The sequence below is a fragment of the Cucurbita pepo genome, chromosome 5 (genome assembly GCF_057944985.1).
Source record: "Cucurbita pepo subsp. pepo isolate OVF chromosome 5, ASM5794498v1, whole genome shotgun sequence".
Classification (NCBI taxonomy): domain Eukaryota; kingdom Viridiplantae; phylum Streptophyta; class Magnoliopsida; order Cucurbitales; family Cucurbitaceae; genus Cucurbita; species Cucurbita pepo.
Window position 1 is genome coordinate 3,918,137 of NC_141802.1, and position 20,135 is coordinate 3,938,271.

The 20,135-nt window shown below is 36.1% G+C and overlaps 2 protein-coding genes and 1 pseudogene across 5 annotated transcripts; 2 read left to right on the top strand and 1 right to left on the bottom strand.

Annotated features, from left to right (window-relative positions):
- The first annotated feature begins 1,904 nt into the window (after nucleotides 1-1,904).
- LOC111795628 (LRR receptor-like serine/threonine-protein kinase ERL1) lies at nucleotides 1,905-7,872 on the top strand. The gene is made up of 27 exons (XM_023678162.2): nucleotides 1,905-2,129; nucleotides 2,259-2,397; nucleotides 2,494-2,565; nucleotides 2,668-2,739; nucleotides 2,828-2,899; nucleotides 2,985-3,056; nucleotides 3,150-3,221; nucleotides 3,311-3,382; nucleotides 3,478-3,549; nucleotides 3,645-3,713; nucleotides 4,153-4,224; nucleotides 4,304-4,375; nucleotides 4,455-4,526; nucleotides 4,605-4,676; nucleotides 4,756-4,827; nucleotides 4,914-4,985; nucleotides 5,061-5,132; nucleotides 5,225-5,296; nucleotides 5,375-5,446; nucleotides 5,536-5,607; nucleotides 5,677-5,748; nucleotides 5,827-5,898; nucleotides 5,989-6,062; nucleotides 6,138-6,269; nucleotides 6,343-6,678; nucleotides 6,758-7,128; nucleotides 7,224-7,872. Exons 1-27 carry the CDS (start codon nucleotides 2,018-2,020, stop codon nucleotides 7,602-7,604), a joined length of 2,982 nt encoding a protein of 993 aa, XP_023533930.2. The 5' UTR covers nucleotides 1,905-2,017; the 3' UTR covers nucleotides 7,605-7,872.
- A 203-nt stretch (nucleotides 7,873-8,075) lies between these two features.
- On the bottom strand, nucleotides 8,076-13,974 carry LOC111795629 (protein TPX2). Of its 4 annotated transcripts, none has more exons than XR_015421127.1 (17): nucleotides 13,300-13,974; nucleotides 12,939-13,040; nucleotides 12,221-12,356; nucleotides 11,822-11,930; nucleotides 11,081-11,131; nucleotides 10,808-10,902; nucleotides 10,648-10,726; nucleotides 10,477-10,539; nucleotides 10,285-10,332; nucleotides 10,098-10,150; nucleotides 9,723-9,798; nucleotides 9,579-9,644; nucleotides 9,409-9,471; nucleotides 9,218-9,286; nucleotides 9,085-9,129; nucleotides 8,930-9,012; nucleotides 8,076-8,315 (listed from the first exon to the last, which is right to left on the bottom strand). XR_015421127.1 is itself a non-coding variant. In XM_087124015.1 (17 exons), exons 1-16 carry the CDS (start codon nucleotides 13,523-13,525, stop codon nucleotides 8,959-8,961), a joined length of 1,329 nt encoding a protein of 442 aa, XP_086980141.1. In that variant the 5' UTR covers nucleotides 13,526-13,974; the 3' UTR covers nucleotides 8,076-8,315; nucleotides 8,930-8,958. The 4 variants fall into 4 exon arrangements, 3 of the variants coding, with proteins under 3 accessions (XP_086980141.1, XP_023533931.1, XP_086980142.1); XM_087124015.1 differs by having other exon boundaries at nucleotides 8,930-9,006; XM_023678163.2 differs by having other exon boundaries at nucleotides 8,930-9,006; nucleotides 12,221-12,347; nucleotides 13,300-13,973.
- Nucleotides 13,975-17,110: 3,136 nt separating this feature from the next.
- On the top strand, nucleotides 17,111-17,728 carry LOC111795631 (21 kDa protein pseudogene; annotated as a pseudogene).
- The last annotated feature ends 2,407 nt before the right edge of the window (nucleotides 17,729-20,135 follow it).

A 20,135-nucleotide genomic window follows, 5' to 3' on the forward strand; every position in this document is an offset into this window, starting at 1 on the left:
ATAAAATAAAATGCAGCCACTTTTGTTTTGTTGTCACTGCTCCCGTGGGGCCCACGGCCTGATTGCGGAAACTTTATTTATTTATTTAATTAAAAAAAAATGGAAAGGGAAGGAAAGGGAGCAGAATGAAGCCGGCGGAACAGTAGCTGAGTGAGTAAACATATAATCCCCTCTTTTTCTGACACCTTCACACATTATTACACTTTTTCTTTTTTTTTTTTTTTAATATTTATACACAAAATTAATTAATTTAATTATTTATTACACACAAGATTAAATAGTGATTAGTTATGGATGTAGAACAACGATAGATACTCGTAACGTTGAGTAGATATTCTTCTTTTTTAGACTTTTTCTCATGTTTTTTAAAACAATACGATAAGGAGAGGTTTTCACACCCATCTCTAACTGATATGTGATTTCACAATCCATCCTCCCTTCAGAGCTGTCCTCGCTTACACTCAGTTCATTTCTCCAATCGATATAGAATTTCATATTTGACCAAAATGCCAAATGTTTGAATCTTCATATTTTTTTTAAAACAACATTAAACTTTCCAAATATCTATAGCGTAGCAACTAAACCACGTAACTTTAAGTAATACCGAAAGTTCGAATTCTCCCACTCCATACCAACTATTAGCTAACCTTATAAAACATTTTGTAGAAAGCATATGAGTCACGTTAATTAACGAGATGATCATGAGTTTATAAAAACAAAGTTACGAGAGCTTAAACTCAGACTAGAAAATATCATATCATTACTTTTTATCCTTTTTGATTCCCAAAAGAGAGAGAAGGAAAAAGGATGTTTGTATTATTTGTAGAGTCCCAATGCGAATGAAAAGTGTGTCTCTCTATAAGCAGCCATGCAGAGAGTATCACAGATAATTTTATAATTACCGAAAGTACCCCTATGAAGGGAAGGGCATTTTCGGACTTTCATGCATCCTATTACTACTACTACTACGACACCTCCTCTAAATGGCTAGCTGCCTGTCTGTGTATGAATGAAAAGATGAAGACACCCGACAGCACACAGTGACCAAAGCTTAATTTAATTTAACTCATAATTACCATTTTAAAACTTTTTAATTAAAATAATAATAATATTATTATTATTATTTAAAAATAAATAAAAGAAAATGGTTAATGGTAATATGCAGCAGAGTTCTGACCCTGTTTCTTCTGCTGTCTCTTCTTTTTTTTAACTCTTACCTTTTGACTTTTCCATTAATAAATACCCATTTTATATATATATATATATATATATATATATATATATATATATATAAATAATAATAATTTAAAGTAAAAAAATGATTTTTGGAGAAATATTTATTTTAAAAATAAATAAATAAATAAATAAGAAACATGGTGCGTGAGTTGGCTCATGGATGTGACATGTATAACATAACTGATAACACATCAAACATTCACTCACATGACATGCTCACGCTTCCCTTCCCCTTCTAATTTAATTATATATATATATATTTATTTATTTAAAATTCGTTATTTTTTTTTTATTAATTTTAAATATTTTTTTAGTTATTTTAAAATTTTATAATCTAAATAAAAAGAGTTAGATATTAAATTTATAATTTAAACAAATTTGTAAAGATAATAAACTAAAAAAGTAATTTATTAATTTATTTACACACGTTTGGTTGGTGTAGGGCGTGAAATGCTATACATCCACGCGTCACACGCGCGAGAAGGAAAGCGCGTAGAAGAAGGATCTGCGACGCTGAGGCGCAGAAATCGCTTCAGGAAACGGTAGTACGAATGACGGCCTCTCTCTCTCTCTCTCTCTCTCTCTCTCTCTCTCAGTCTCTCCGCCGTCTCTTCACCGCCGTTTAACTCTCTCTGCCGCTCTCTCTCTCTCTCTCTCTCTCTCTCCTCATAAATTTCTCACTCAGCCTTCACACTTCGTTTCCTGTCTCTCTTTCTCTCTGTTTCGTTTGGCATTTATTCTGGCTCGTTCTGTTCATTTCCCTTCTGGGATTCTTTCGGAAATGAAGCTCATCCCCTTCCTTCCATGGCCGAACCTCCTCCTCATCCTCCTCTTCTCATTTTCTTCTCCCCTGTTTCATTCTTCCATGGCTTCTTCACTTCCTCAGGATGAAGGTAATGCTCTGTTTCATTTTACCTACATTTGAGAATCACTTGAAATCGTCGCCATTTTGTAAACAAAGATCATGTGTTTGGGCGTATGAATCTTGGGCTAAGGATCTTCTTTATTGTCATTTTCTATAGGACGAGCTCTAATGTCGATCAAAGCCTCGTTTAGCAATGTAGCTAATGTGTTGCTCGATTGGGATGATGATCATAACAACGATTTCTGTTCATGGCGTGGGGTTTTCTGCGACAATCTTAGTCTTTCGGTTGCTGCTCTGTGAGTTTTTCGTCTCTGTTTGAGTTGTTTTTGCTGCTTTAATGCTATGTTTAATGGGTTTATTTCTTATTTGCTCTGTTATTTCTGGGTTTGAAGGAACTTGTCCAACTTGAATCTGGGTGGGGAGATTTCACCAGCCATCGGAGATTTAAGAAACTTACAGTCAATGTACGTTACCATCAATTTCATCTGACACTCTTGTTTCTTGTCAAAAGCTCAACACGGTGTGTTCTATGTGTTCTTGGTGTTCATTGTTCTATGTTATGACAGTGATTTTCAAGGAAACAAACTGACGGGACAAATCCCTGATGAGATTGGTAACTGCGGTCTTCTTGTTCATTTGTAAGATTTCTCTTCCTCCATGGCTTTCATTTTGAACTTTTAGTTAGAAATGGCTTATATCTACAGCATAACTTGAGCTCTCTTACAGGGATTTATCTGATAATTTGCTCTATGGGGACGTCCCCTTCACTGTTTCCAAGCTGAAGCTGCTTGAGTTCTTGTATGTTTACCTCATCCTTGTCGTTCTGCACCCACATTTGTAAATCATAGCTTTCTGGATATTGAACTATTTCCCCTCAATGCAGGAATCTGAAGAACAATCAGTTGACTGGCCCAATCCCTTCTACTCTTACTCAGATTCCTAATCTGAAAACTCTGTAATTTCCTCACTTTCTTGTTTGGCTTGAGAATGTGATATTAGATCCTTCTTGAGTTCTCTAGTGTTCTTAATTGGTGTGTGCCTGTTGTAGTGATCTTGCACGAAACCAGCTTACTGGAGAGATCCCTAGGCTAATCTATTGGAATGAAGTACTGCAATATCTGTAAACATTTCTTCACTCAAGTCTCACCTACATGTTTGTGCTAGGATGATCATTCTACTAGGAGTTTAACTTCGATTTTGTGCTGTCAGCGGGTTACGAGGGAACTTCTTGACGGGGTCGCTGTCGTCCGATATGTGTCAGCTGACTGGCTTGTGGTACTTGTAAGTGTGAGCTATAGTTAGTCATTGCCTTTTATCTATGGGGTCTTCATAGTTATTGAACTCTTGTGTTCTGGTTTTGCTGGTCTTATCTTCAGTGATGTAAGGGGCAACAATCTGACTGGCACTATACCTGATAGCATAGGGAACTGTACAAGTTTTGAAATTCTGTAAGCTTTCAGCTGATTTTCTGTGGGATTTGTTTTGATGTTTCTTCATATGAACTAGTTATGATGTCTATATTGGTGTTTCTTGTTTATCTCAGGGATATATCCTACAACCAGATCTCAGGGGAGATTCCTTACAACATTGGATTTCTTCAAGTAGCCACTTTGTAAGAATTCTTTGAACTTGTTTGTGTGAGATTCCACGTCGGTTGGAGAGGGAAACGAAGCATTCCTTATAAGGGTGTGGAAATCTCTCCCTAACTGACACGTTTTGAAACTGTGAGGCTGATGGCTAACGGGCCAAAACGGACAATATTTGGTAGTGGTAGACTTGGGCTGTTATAAATGGTATCAGAGCCCGACACCGGGCGGTGTGTGCCAGCGAAGATGCTGGGCCTCCAAGGGGGGTGGATTGTGAGATCTCACATTGGTTGGAGAGGGTTACGAAGCATTCCTTGTAAGGGTGTGGAAACCCTCTACCTAACAAGTGCAATTTTAAAACTGTGAGGCTGACGGCTAACGAGCCAAAGCGGACAATACCTCTTTAATAGACTTCTCTCAGTCTCTCGTGCAGTTTTAATCAGCTGTCTACTCTCTTTGTCACAGATCATTGCAGGGAAACAGGTTGACTGGTAAGATTCCCAATGTCATTGGATTGATGCAGGCCCTTGCTGTCCTGTAAGCCAACTTCTAAATATAATTTCTAGCCATGAGTTCATTCATGACATTATAGTGCTAATTTCATGCCATGGACCAGGGATTTGAGCGAGAATGAGCTTGAAGGGCCAATTCCCCCAATATTTGGCAACTTATCCTACACAGGGAAATTGTAAGTTTTGCTCTCATAATGCATCAAAAAAGTTCTGAAATCTCTATATGGCGCCTCACTATCCATTCTCTTGGAATAGATACCTACACGGAAACAAGTTGACCGGGCCAATACCCCCCGAGCTCGGCAATATGTCAAAGCTTAGCTACCTGTATGTTTGTCATGCCTCTAATGCTATTTCTTGGTTATTTACTTGAAACTGTAGTAACCTGAGTTTTGTTCTTCACAGGCAACTAAATGATAATCAACTAACAGGAACAATTCCATTTGAACTTGGAAAATTGGATCAATTGTTTGAATTGTGAGATATTTTTTCAGTTTCTAATCGTTCATAAGATTGCCAAAACTTAGCCTTATGAGGTTCATATTCTATTGCTCAGGAATCTAGCTAACAATTACCTTGAAGGACCCATTCCTCACAACATCAGTTCTTGCACTGCACTGAATCAATTGTATGATACCTACTGCTAATCATTCAAATATCAAAAGGGTTTGTTTATTGTATGTGTATTTTGACTATATGTTTCTATTTTGGTAGTAATGTACATGGAAACCGTCTCAACGGATCGATCCCTCTCGGCTTCCAAGAACTGGAGAGCTTAACCTATTTGTAAGTGTTTCATAGCACAAGTTCATCTACAATCATAATTGGCAGATAGTTCATTGAGTAAATTTGTGTTCACAGGAATCTCTCAGCTAATAACTTCAAAGGCAGGATTCCAGTTGAGCTGGGACGCATAGTTAACCTTGATACATTGTAAGTTCATTTGTATTCTTCATGCTAGAAGTTCTGTTATTCTTTTCATAGCGACCGTCTTTTAACCTCGCCTAAATCTCCATTTCGTCCAGGGATCTATCTCGAAACTACTTCTCGGGTCCAGTTCCTGCGTCTGTTGGTGATTTGGAACACCTTCTTATCCTGTAATAAACCCTCTTTCATCTGAATTATTTCATAGTTTCTGAAGCTTAAGTGATGTTTCTGATATGAATCACTTGCAGAAATTTGAGTGCCAATCGACTCGTTGGGCCAGTACCTGCAGAATTTGGGAATCTTCGAAGTGTTCAGACTATGTAAGGATTGGTAGCTTCAAGATTGATCATAATAGCATTATGATAGTCTAATGAAAATTGATCATATCATTACTTGCCTGCTTTGATAGTGATATGTCATTCAACAACTTCTCTGGTAGCATTCCCATGGAGTTGGGTCAGCTGCAAAACATTGTCTCCCTGTATGTTCTTCTCTCACAACATTACTTCCTTCCCTTTCGTGTTCATTGATATCATTTTTCCATTCCCAGAATTTTGAACAACAATCATTTGCAAGGGAAGATACCTGATCAGCTGACAAATTGTTTTAGTCTTACCAATTTGTAAGCTCTGTTCATCCTTCATCAGTATGAACCACTTGCTTCCTTGTCTTCTGATTCATCTTTCTGATACTCATTCAGGAACTTGTCATACAATAATCTATCTGGTATCTTACCTCCCATGAAGAACTTTTCTCGATTCCAACCTGATAGGTAACGAAAACGAGCTTTACTAGACCGAAACGCTATATGTTTAATGAAGTCCTGTTCTTCATTTGATCATAGTTCATAATTTTACATCAGCTTTATTGGGAATCCTCTGCTGTGTGGAAATTGGCTGGGATTGATCTGTGGACCTTATATGGGTAAACCTCCAGGTAGTCAGCTGAACCCTGATGCTATATAGAAAGAACTGGAACTGTTCATACTGACTGAATTCTTGTGTTGTGCAGTAATGTTGTCTCGGACAGCGGTTGTTTGTATGACGTTTGGATTCGTTATATTGTTGTCGGTAGTTATAATTGCTGTGTGTAAGTCGAATCCGTCGAAGCAATTGATGAAAGGTTCTAGCAAGACCGGGCAAGGTAAGCATTCTACCTATATTTCTCAGAATGTGCTGAGTTATGTCTGTTGATTGATAATGTTCCAATCATTCAGGTCCTCCAATTGTGGTACTTCATATGGATATGGCTATTCACACGTTCGACGACATTATGAGAACGACCGAGAATCTAAGCGAGAAATACATTATTGGCTATGGAGCTTCGAGCACTGTGTACAAATGTTCACTGAAGAATTCCCGACCTATTGCAATTAAGCGACTTTACAATCACTACGCTCACAATTTACGGGAGTTTGAGACCGAACTCGAAACCATTGGTAGTATCAGACATAGAAATCTTGTTGTACTTCATGGTTATTCATTATCTCCCTGTGGGAATCTCCTTTTCTATGACTACATGGAAAATGGTTCACTTTGGGATCTGCTTCATGGTAATTTTCACTCCAACTTGAAATGCTGCTAATTTTTTAATACTAACTTGTTCTTAACTTGTTCTAACTAATCCAATAGGGCCAGGTAAGAAGGTTAAACTGGATTGGGAAGCACGGTTGAAGATAGCAGTCGGAGCTGCACAAGGGCTTGCATATCTTCACCACGACTGCAACCCGCGAATCATTCACCGGGACGTCAAGTCTTCGAATATTCTACTGGATGAAAACTTTGAGGCTCATCTTTCTGATTTTGGGATTGCCAAATGTATCCCAACTGCCAAAACACATGCCTCGACGTATGTGCTTGGAACGATTGGCTATATTGATCCGGAGTATGCTAGGACCTCTCGGCTGAACGAAAAATCCGATGTTTATAGCTTTGGCATTGTTCTTCTAGAACTACTGACTGGAAAGAAAGCTGTGGATAATGAGTCAAATTTGCATCAACTGGTTTGTTCACTTCAAATCACTTTCTAACATCCATTCCATATGATAATCATATTTTGCTTGAATCTGAATTTATTCCCATCTCTATGAACTGCTAGATATTGTCAAAGACTGATAACAATACTGTGATGGAAGCTGTTGATCCTGAAGTTTCAGTCACCTGTATGGATTCAGCTCATGTCCGGAAAACGTTCCAGCTTGCTCTCCTCTGCACAAAACACAATCAAGCCGAACGACCAACAATGCACGAAGTTGCACGAGTTTTGATCTCCCTCCAGCAACCACCTGCATTGAAACAAACTCCATTCCCTACCAAAACATTGGATTACGCACAATTCGTGATTGACAAGGGTCAGAATCAAAATGCAAAAGGACAGGAGGAGGAGGAGGAGCAGAAATCCGACGTGGATTCATCGGATGCTCGGTGGTTTGTTCGGTTTGGGGAAGTTATATCAGAACAACACAGTTTGAATCAATAGAACACTGTTTTAATGATCTTAGAAATGCACACACAAGGAAAAGGTAAGGATAGATAGCAAAAAAAAAGCATGTGTAGTTTGTTTTGTTTTGCTTTAAGGTTAATATTGTAGCTAGCTGCAGTTTAGCTATATATATATATATATATATATAGACGCTAAGCTTTTGTGTTTGTGCAGCTCTAAAATGTTGTGCATTCAGTTTCATATCAGAAATATGAAATATTTGTATGAACATCATATTTAACTCTCATACTCTTTCTGCATTCCACTATTTGGGATTCCTTTTTTTTATTTATCTAACTTTAATATTATGATTGTAATTCTTAAGGTAGATCAAATTCATGTTTGAAATTAGTACAAGGGGAATACTGAAGAAAGAAATATTAGAAAAATGTAAACGACACAATGAATAATTAATAATTGATTCTTTTAGTACAGAAAATAATATCATTACGTTATATAACAAGTACATAATATAAATTTAAAATATTATATATGTAATTAAAATAATTTTATAAATAGTTTAGAGAATGGAGTGATCTATTTAAAAATTTCTTTAATCTATTTACAAAGCTCCATATGCATAAAATTAATGAACCATGGAGAAAAGAAAGGAGCAATCTACCCAAAAAATTGCCTCATGTCATATGTTGCCAGAACTAAAACATCAATGAGCTCATTGGGTGGAATGAAGAATGAAGAATGAAGAAACTGCAATGACATGGAATATATTTTGTAAGCAAAAAATTTCTATACCTCAGAATATGAACTCATATATATATATATATATATATATATATAACAAATTAACTTTTAATTTTGAAAAAAAAAAAAACTCATCTTCAAAAGTCTTTTCTTTAGAGAATTTCAATTGTTCTATTTAACCAAGAATTATTGTAGCAGCGATTTAAAGGTTTTGCTATTTGTTGAAAAATGAATTTTACAACAAATAGTTCTAAAATATATTTATTTAAAATTTGTTGCATAACCTTCAAATAATGATAAATCATTAGTCATTTTCATATTTAAGGCCAAAAGAAAAAATATCATAAATATAAATAAATAAAAATGTTAATATTAACACCGATATAAAAGAAAGGGGAAAAACAAAATTAAATCGGATTGGCTTAAAATTACAAGATTTTATTTTTAGCTTTCCAAACTTAAGACAGCATTACCTAATTATTTACATTTTATTATTCAGTTAAGATTCAAATAAACATATTTTGATAGTAAGAATACTAAAAAAAGAAAAATAGAGGTATGAGTAACCCTTAATTCATTTAAGAATATAAAACAAAAACAAAATAGTTAGGGAAGGTTACCAGGTAGAATCATCTCGAAGTTTTGGTTTTCACTTTGCTAAAAGACCTCGGGAATTTGGCAAAAGTATATCAACAACCTACAACTTGAATGCAATGAGTCGATGAGAATAGAATAAAAAGACCTTTAAACTCTAATTAAAACTTTTGTAATATACCTCACGCTCTTGATCAAGGAAGCCTGGGACATTCTCTTTTGAGCACTAGCATATCAGAAATAAAAACACTTTTTGAGTGTAAGAATAAGATGATTCAGTTAATAATGAAGTGAAAACGATGAAAGAAGCTAACATTGTCCGAAAAATGCATTTTGCAATGAGATTTTGTATTGCATCGACGACATTCTGATGAAAGGGAGAGCTGTCAATGATACGAAATTGTTGAAACAAATAGAACAGGTTAGTCCTTAGAATCTTTATTTTATAACAGAAGGTTAAATCTTAAATGGTGAAGAAAACTTGAGATGCACAGTATTTGGGTACCTTGCTAAGTAATTTAGTTGGTGGCTCGTCCGAAACTTTCTTTTGATCTACACAGCTAAATTCCTAAAATACGCCAACAAAAAAAAAAAAAAAAAAAAAAAAGTTCGAAACTTAGAACTCAATGGAATAAACTTGAAATTCAATATATATGGGGGCAAAATGTGGCTTACCGTGGACACAGTTGTTCCATCTTTACAATTCGCAACCACATCACATTCTTCATTATGTGACAGTCTCTGTATGAAAGAGCTTAGAGCTCATTACATTCAAATGTTGAGAAAACAAAGAATTTCAATGTTGTTACGAATTCCAACCTTATCAAGTGGCCGAGCTTTACATCTTTCAGCTTTTACACATTTCTCTTGTTTCGTATCTTGGAGAGAACTCGGTCTGTTGCACGTGAGATGTAAAAGATCAACAATATTTAGAATAAATGATAAACATCAGTAACATCTACCGGTCAATTAACAAAAAGTAAATGAAAATAATCGTAGATTCAGTTAATTAATCTTACTAATAAATCTAGAATATGCATACGGTCACTCATACGATCACCAATAAGTTATACAGACTCAAAGCAATGGAAATATGCTTCATAGTTACTAAAATTATAGTCATTAATTAAATCTTCAGAGGAAAGGTCTTTTACATGATAAATTTACAATTGCTGAAAGGTCTACCTCAATTACCTTCTTGTGCACTTGTTTCGTATTTGTGGATTGGATACACAAGGATTATTTACCTGCAATTGTTGGAGCATCAGTGCTACAAGAACTTTTTAGTAACAATTAAAGGAGAAACAAAAAAAATTTCAAATTGTTTACAAAATCGATGACATAGGCTCAACTAAGATTGTAAAACAGTCTGATGGCTTACATCATATGTGTGCTCTGTAGCCCTCTCTGATGTCTTCAGGCGAAACACCTAAAACAATCAAATAAAAGCTGTGAATAAAATTATGGTGCAGAATACCTACCCATTACCCTAAAGTAAATCAAGACTTTTCATCAAGACGCTGGTACATATATCAGCACAAATAATGAAAACAATACATGCTAAACATTTTACTTGAAACTCAGGTATTTGTGGTTTGCTCTTCTTTGGTGGGAGAAAAGTAGGAGCCTCAAGGATCTGCTTAGTCAAAAAAGGGTAATAAGATCACAAAAACTATGGAATACATCTTATATGAATAACATCTGAGGTAAAAGAAATTGTGCCAATCACAACAACAATACTAACTTTTCGGTTCAGCGGGCGTGCTTTAAAGTTAGAAGCATTTGATTTATTATTTTCACATGCAGTTGAGTTGATTTTAGATCTGAAATTCAGAACTCAAATTAGTATGTCGAATGAGCTTAAAAAAGAAAAACTATATTTTTATTCAAATAAAGTTGAGTACCTGCATCTTTGTGCTCTAATTGCTGTCTCAAGGTTAGGCTCTTTAGGTATGGTAGATTTAAATCTGGCGAAAGCTATATTAGCTTCAGAAACAACCTGTAGTAGCCATGTGGGTTAAATTCTAGTGGATGAACGAACTAAGAACATACATTATACTACCGTTATAATAAGTTTGCATATGCATAAGTATGTTAATAGTGAATGAAGATGCATGGAAAATTAATTCAAATGAACTATTAGTAACGATTCCAGTTTCCAGGTACACATCGCTTACCTCTTTAGGCACCTTGTGTTGCAAACTTGCTTGACGCATCAAACGTGGGACCTGCAGCAAAAAAGTTACTTAAAAACTTATGATACCAATGGACTCACTCTGCAGGTTAGGCTGGAACTTGAGTAACTGCCAGATCTACAAAAACAGCTTAAATATAAATAAATTGTTTTTTCTTTTTTGCTTTTTGCTTTTTGCTTTTTTTTTTTTTTTTTTTTTTTGTGTGTGTGTGTGTGTGTGTTATCTGACAGCGGAAAGAAACAAATTCCAAGATGAAGTACTCAAATATGCTTCATAAATGCTGTTACAAAGTGGGAGACGAATCAAAGAAAGCAATAACCATGATTAAATGGAAACAATATGCCAATCAGAAAAGTCAAGTCCTGGCGACTGGACAACACTCTAGGATCAAGTCTTAATATCCTTCACAGCATCTTCAAATAATGTTTGAATGGTTATCAGTACTATATAAGAACGCAAGAGAAACAGATAATTGTAATTACTGACTGAGGTAACTGAACCATCTCAAATAATGGGTTTCATAACCTCCCATGCAAGCAGAAAAGATCGACACACTATTAGAAAACATATCTAATTTGAACACATGAAGTTTAATACTGTCTCCTCGTATCCGGGTCAAAAACTAATGTTTCATTCTCTTCCCTCTACAAAGACAAACATTTCTAGAAGATGGGTAGAATGCCAATTCAAAAAAAAAAAGTTGAAATAGAAGTTTCCACACACATTGGGAAAATAACCAGCCTCCAACTTTTGCCTCTTGGTAGCATGACTAATATTCAACGAGGAACGCTGTGAACTGGCCTCTACAATATCGCCCAAGCTGAACTGAAATCTAAGAAGTAAAAAATGGCCAGTGATTAAAAAATTGAAAAGTACATAAAATAAAGATTAAAAATAAATAGTGGTTATGCAGAAGATCATTTGAAGAGCTTACAGCCCTTCTTTCACCAGAACAGGTTCCAAAATATTGAATGAGCAACAGCTATTACTCACAATCCTGATATAGCCTACCTTCATGGGGTGGAATGGGAAATGGCCCCATCATATTTCAAGAGTAAGCTTTGAAAAGACTACAAACATCATTAATGCCAGTCAAGAATTATTTTAAGATCTGATCATCACCTTCGCAAAACTGTGGTGGAGTGTATTCCTCGAGGTTGATTTTGCTTGGCCAAATAGCTTGCAGTTGGTTTCATAAAACTTGAACACCTTGGTAGATTTACCTTGACAGTAGACTCCATATTAATTCCTATAATGTCTTGAGCCAGTTAATTGTAGGATGGGAGTTAAGAGGGATGAAAATATTTCGGGTAATTACATTCTAAGTATAAAAAGGTAAATAAGCAGAACAGGATCTTCCAAACAGGAGTATAATTCTAACGAATGAATTACAATAAAACTGTTGCCTGCAACTCCTTTAATCAAAACCATTTCAAAGGGAGAAAAACTGCAACACACAAATATCACAAAAAAATTACGGAAAAAACTTTGGTTTGGAATAGCCACCTAGGTGATGAAGTATACAAAATCCTACCGACGCTGAATCATCACAAAAATAAATACTTGGGCCTTATATGCCATGATAGTAGTCTGACCAATTTAGGAAGATCGCACCATTAATATAACTTGTTTGAACTGAAGAAAGAAAAAAGATTCAGAAATTCAGGATAGTGATGTCTGGATTGCAGGGGCGTTTTTCAGCCACATCATAAGATTTATAATTTGATATTATTTCACCATCATATTCATCGTTAACTATTAAAATAGCTCTTCTGGCACAGCATATTGCCGAGGTTGAATCCAACTGAACGAATAATAAAAGAAGAAATGCACATTATACCTGAATTTTCAGGGTCCTCCCGGTTGTTCTGGACACCTTTGAGTTCAATAGAGGTGCACTCTGCCCGCGCCTCTTTTTCCCCAGTCAATTTTACGACGAATGCTAAAAGACGAAAGAAAAAATCATGGCATAAGAATCAACATGAAAGACCAATTAGATTTTGATTTACTCTCCAAAATAATTGGATTTTATTCCCATGAAACCATAATGCACTAAAAACTATTCCAAGAGAAAGCGTTGTCGTCAAAAATCAAATTCCGCAGAACAGAATAATTCCATAACTTCAACATTTGTAACAGATATCCAATAAAATTCGAAATCGCGAAGAGTCAAATGATCCATAAGAAAACAAAATGCTTACGAGAAGGTGGATAGGTTCCAGCGAATTTAAACCAATCCTCGGCTCCTCTCATCTCCATCTCTGTCTCGGGGCGAGTGAAATCGTAATACATGGCGGCATCAAACTCGTAATCGAAATCAATCTCATCCGAATCAAATGGCTGATCAGTAACCTCTTCCATTTCTTCATCCATCTCCATCTCCATCTCCATCTCCGTCTCCTTCTCCTTCTCCATACAAAGCGCCATAATATCAACGTAAACGCGTAGAAATCAGAAAAAGTCCATGGATATCATCAAACGTCGTTCTACCGTTTTTCTTCTATGGAAAACGACGAATGAACCAGGAATTGTTTATCTTCACAGAAATACGCAACCAAAAAAGCAGAATAAACAACGAATATCTCTACAACATTCCATCATCTCGAATCTCTCCGCTGTCCGCAAGAAAAAATCTGCGGACATTCGGTTCATAACTCGAGACAAACATCAATTCGCCATGATCGAAAAGCGGAAAAGAAAGAACAGAAAGAAAATCATAACATTAGAAGGAATGTGTGTATGAAGTGGAAGTAGCCGGTGCTAGAGTTTGGACGATGAAGCCATAGCCATGGAGGAAGGGAGGGAAGGAAGGAACAAGAAGAAAGAGGAAGGGACGTGGTGGCGGGCAATTTCATAAGGTGCCCAATGGGATGCGCCCGTGGTTTGAGTTTATTTATTTTCTCTTTTTTTTTTTCTTTTTAAATTTTTGTTTTGAATTTGTGGGTCCCACCAGCGGAAAATGCATGGCCAGTCAGATCACATAACTGTTATTTGCATTTCATTTCAATTCAAAATTCCTCGTTGTTTATTTTGGGATAAGTAATTAACAAATGACCTTTTTAATTAAAATTTCTTTTTAAATATTACTGTCTTATTTAAGATCTCCCAAATTTTTCTTTTTAAATCAAGTCCTTAATAAAAATAGATATTTATTTCTAATTTTATTAATATTATATTATGTTTACCTCACTCATATTTGGTTTATGCCTTTTTCCGCCTAAATTAATTAAAATATAGTTCAACCTTTTATTTTGTCTCAAAAATATTTTTAATAAATTTTAATTAACTATTTTTAAAAAATTATTAGCACTTATTTTTAATATATTTTTTAACTTTTAAAAGATCTTAAAATTACCCTTCAATTTTTACCAATTTTATTAATATTTTTAAACTTAAAAAAACACATTTTTAAACTTTTTCAAAATATTTAAAAATGCTTTTAATAGTATTTGTGTAATAGTGATGTCCCACATTTGTTGTAGAGCTAAATAAAACACCGTTTATAAGCAGTGTGTAAACCTTCCCCGAGTAGACGCATTTTAAAGTCTTGAGGGGAAGCTCGAAAGGGAAAGCCCAAAGATGACTAGCAGTGGGCCTGGGTCATTACAAATTGTATCTTCACGATGTTCTCCAAATGGGGTAGACACGAGACGGTGTGCCAGTAAAGACGCTGGACCATGAAGGGGGTAGATTTGGTGGCGGTTACAAATTCTATTAGAGCTAGACATTGGACGATGTGTCAGCTTTCTCGATGTTCCCTGAAGGGGGTAGATACGAGACGGTGTACCAGTAAAGACGCTGGACCACGAAGGGGGTAGATTTGGTGGCGGTCCCACATCAATTGGTGAGAGGAACAAGTGCCAGCGATGATGCTGGACTCTAGATAGGGATGGATTGTGATGTCCTACATTGATTGGGGAAGAGAACAAGACACCGTAATATTTTTATTATTATTATTTTTTAGCCGAAGAATATTAAAGATGGAATATTTTTTAGATAAATACAAAGTTTCTAATATTTTTATTAATTTAACCTTGTTTTTAAAATTCACGAAAAGAAAAGCTCAAACAAGTAAGTTACCAAGGAAATAACAAACAAAATTTCAAGGACGAAGGCAACACAAATTTTAATATAATTAATAGTTTTTTATTTTTTATTTTATTTTCTTTTTACTTTATTTGTGGACTTTTTTTGCAAGAAAATGACACTAATAATATTTAACAATTATAAACAAGGAAACTTAAATAAAACGTATTAAAAATATATATATAATTTATTATCCTGATATGATAATTTATTTATTTCAAAGTAAATATCTTAATTTTTAAATTAGATCGGACCGAATCGCCGGCTTAGGTCAAAATTGGACCAAACATGAAAACCACTATTCTTTTATTAAATATTTTCCATTCTAATTATTTAAAAAAAAATTAAAATTAAAGCTCCACCAACTCCCCTCGCTAATAATTAATTCGAGTATAATTTAATGAATAATATACAGATATTCGATGGTTTAATTATTCATCCAGCAATTATTAAATAAAAAAAATATCTAAATATTAACGATTGTCGCTAGTTTAACTTATAATTTTTATTAACGTTATTAATCTCAATTAAAAAATAGGTGTTAATTATCAATTTTAAATTCAAAAATATATTTTGAATAAGTTCGAAGTTTTAACTCGCAATATAATAGAGAAGTAAAAATTGTAAATACCGGTATTGTACTTCAAGTAGGCGACGACATTGCTCGTATTTATGGTCTTGATGAAGTAATGGCAGGTGAATTAGTCGAATTTGAAGAGGGTACTATAGGCATAGCTCTGAATTTAGAATCAAATAATGTTGGTGTTGTATTAATGGGTAATTGTTTGCTGATACAGGAGGGAAGTTCTGTAAAAGTAACGGGAAGAATTGCTTAAGCGAGGCTTTATTTAGGTCGTGTTATAAATGCCCTAGCTAAACATATTGATGGCCGAGGTGAAATTTCAGCTTCTGACTCTCGGTTAATTGAATCCCCCGCTCCTGGTATTATTTCGAGACGTTCCGTATATGAGCCTCTTCAAACAGGACTTATTGCTATTGATGCGATGATTCCTATTGGACGTGGTCAGCGAGAATTAATTATTGGGGTGAGGGCCTTGTGGTAATGATCACACGTTGTGTGTTTCGAGTGACTAACTAGGAATAACCACATTAAGGAGTAAAAGTGGCGTTGAGGTTGCGGTGGCAATAATCACCTACTACGTGTTTTGGGTTGATCGCCTTATTTGGGTTGAAATAGCATATTTGACAGTTTTCATAAATTATTGTATTTTATTATATCTCAATTTAAAATTTAATGGTATTAATGTTACATTTGAAAGTTTACGAGTATTTATTAAACGCAGTGTGAGTGATTTTATCTTTTGAATTTTTTTTAATATTTAATCTAAATTAAAATAACAAGAGCTTCAAATGAACACCACCCGATGAAAGAGGGCTTAAGCCCAACAACTTAAATCAAATAAAATCTCATAATAGGACTGAAAATTTAATAGGATTGAAAATGAAATTAAATATATATATATATGTATGGAAATAACCGTATTTTAAAATTTTAATTTAATTTTTTATTTATTTTATCGTAAAAAATTTTAATAGTGATATGTAGGAAGATTCTAATAATATTTTTTACAAAATATTCCTATTTCATATAAAGTTTTCATATTTATCAAAATTTTAACTACTTTGAACGTAATTTAATAGTTGTCACAATCGCACTTTGATGACAGCGGACTTGTGATCGTGCAGTATTAACTCCCCGCAACAAGTGAGTTAAGCCTATTCGTTCTTGCGTCGCATACGGCCAAACGACGTATGTTTGATCATCTGGCTCCGGTTCAAGAAGAAAATTTTAGAAAACGGGGTCCATCGGGAAGGTAGGTCTAGGTCTATAAATTGGCAAGTGTCACCCTTAATGCTTCACCAAAAACTTGTAAGCCAAAACCAAGTAGCTACTACTAGAGCGACATGGACAGTGGATTTAGCAAACAAATTCTCGTCTTCTTTGTTCTTCTTGCAGCCATTGATCCCAACAAGAACTCAACCACAGCAACAACAGACCTCATCCCCAAAGCCACCACCCAATTCATCAAAGCCTCATGCACAGCAACCACCTACCCCAAGCTTTGCTTCACATCCCTCTCAGCTCATGCAAACAAGATCCAAACCAACCCGGAACTCCTAACGAAAACCGCCATCGACGTAGCCCTTCTCTCGACCGAAACAACGTCGAGCACGGTGGCAAACCTTCTGAAAAGCAAAGGGCAGCTGAGCCGCCGAGAGGTGGGCGCCGTGACCGATTGCGTGGAGGAGCTGAGGGACTCCATGGATAGGCTCAAGAGGTCAGTTAGTGAAATGAAGAAGCTCAAAGGGGGCGATGGCTTCGATTTTGAGATGACAATGAGCAATATTCAGACATGGATAAGCGCGGCATTGACTGATGAAGATGCTTGCATGGAGGGGTTTGGTGGGCGGTCGATGGATGGCTATGTGAAGGCTTTTGTGAAACAGCATATTGAGATGATTGCACATTTGACTAGCAATGCCTTGGCTTTGGTTAACAAATTTGCTGATCTTCATCGCTAGTTTCTTATTAGCTATGCATGTGTGTTCTATCTTTGATCTATGAATCATATTGTTGTAAAGGGCTTGTAATGTTTAGTACTATGGAGTGTGTAATAATGTGTGTGATCTTCTCTTAATAAGATTGTTACGAGTGTTTGTGTTTCGTCTCGTTCGTGTTTGAGCTATACTCTGTTGATATTGAATGATTTAGCTCTCGTCGTGTGTTAGACAAATATGACTTATCGATGAAAACTCTAACTATTTCTTGTGTTGCTTCGTCTAATTTTGTTATAATTTATAAAAAAAGGTCGGTAAATACATGAGATGTGAGATCACACGTCGGTTGGAGAGAGAGGAATGAAGCATTACTCGTAGGAGTGTGGAAATGTCTCTCTAGTAGACGTGTTTTAAAACTGTGAGGCTGATGGTGATACGTAATGAGCTAAAGCGGGCAATATCTGCTAGTATGGTATTAGAGTCAGACACCGAGCAATGTGTCAGTGAGTAAAAAATATGGTATTTTAAGTTATTTGTTGAATATGATCATCTTGTATGTCAACCACGTACCGTTCAAAAGTATATTAATAACCTAGAATTTTTCATTATCAAACACGAGTTGTAAATGCAATTTGTTGTGACACACGAGAGTTGTAAACAAATTGGCGTTTAACTTAATCTTCAACATATAAGGTTGAATGGTTTGCATTAATCATCCAATCTATGAGATCCTACATCGGTTGGAGAGAGGAACGAAACATTTCTTATAAAGGATGTGGAAACATCTCTCTAATTGACCTGTTTTAAAACTGTAAGGCTAACGACGATACATAACGGGCTAAAGCGGACAATATCTGTTAGTGATGGACTTGAACTGTTACAAATGGTATCAAAGCTGAACACGGGGTAGTGTGATCTCAAGGGGGTGGATTATGAGATCCTACGTCGATTAAAGAAAGGAACAAAACATTCCTTATACCAGGCAGTGTGTCAGCGAGGACACTAGACACCCAATAGGGTATATTGTGAGATCCCACGTCGGTTAGAGAGGGAAACAAAACATTTCTTACAAGGGTGTAGAAACCTCTCTCTAACTAAAGCGTTTTAAAATTATGAGGCTGACGGCGATACGTAATGGGTTAAAGTGGACAATATCTATTAGCTGTGGGCTTGGACTATTACACAATTATTTAGATCGAATGATTATATCCTACCTATTTTTGTCACGAACGAACAATAACAATGAGTGTTCACTTCAATCGTCGTCGTCGGATTATTATTGTAGTACTTGAAGCGAAAAAAGTGATGAATTAAGTGGGGTTGTTGTGGCGGCTATTATTCATACCAATCCTATGCATTCTAACACAAGTCCATATCACTTGTGAAACCCTCCCTCAAATAACACCTCGAGGGCTAAGGCTAAGGCCAAGGCTCTTCAAATAACACCTACAAATTAAAGCACTCGCGTGACAAATTCCTCACATAACACCTACAAATGAATTGATAGACATAAATTTTCATATCAAACTAAAGGGTTAGACAAATGTATTGGACACCTCAATGAGCATCGTTCATTGAAGCAACGTTTTACCAAATTTCATTACGTTTGAAATTTTGACACCTACCGAGCATCTTCTAAGGTGCATGTTTGAATTAACTTTATAAACGATTATGAACGATCATAGTTCGACAATATAAGAATAATCGCTTTCAAATATTAAAACCGTTGATGTTGCATAGTCTCTACGTCCTCGTGAAAGTTGGTGTAACAGGCTTTAAAACGCGTCTGCTAGGGGAAAGTTTTCACTCCCTTATAAAGGGTGTTTTTGTTCTCCTCTCCAACCAATGTGGGACATCGCGATCCACCTCCCTTCGGGGCCCAATGTCCTCGCTGGCACTCGTTCCTTTCTCCAATTCGATGTGGGACCCCCACCAAGTCCACCCCCCTTTGAGGCCAGCGTCTTTACTGGCACACCGCCTCGTGTCTACCCCCTTCGGGGAACAGCGAGAAGGCTAACACATTGTCCAGTGTCTGGCTCTGATATCATTTGCAAAAGGCCCAAATCCACCGCTACCCTTATAAATGGTGTTTTTGTTCTCCTCTCCAATCAATGTGGGACATCACAATCCACCACCTTTGAGGCCCAACGTCCTCGCTGACACTCGTTTCTTTCTCCAATTCGATGTGGGACCCCCACCAAATCCACCCCCCTTTGGGGCCAGCATCCTTACTGGCACACTGCCTTGTGTCTACCTCCCTTAGGAAACAGCGAGAAGGTAGGCACATCGTTCGGTCCAGGGCCATTTGTAACGGCCCAGGGTCAGCGTCCTTACTGGCACACCACCTGTGTCTACCCCCCTTCGGGGAACAGCAAGAAAGTTGGAACATCGTCCGGTGTCTGGCTCTAATACCATTTGTAACGACTCAGAT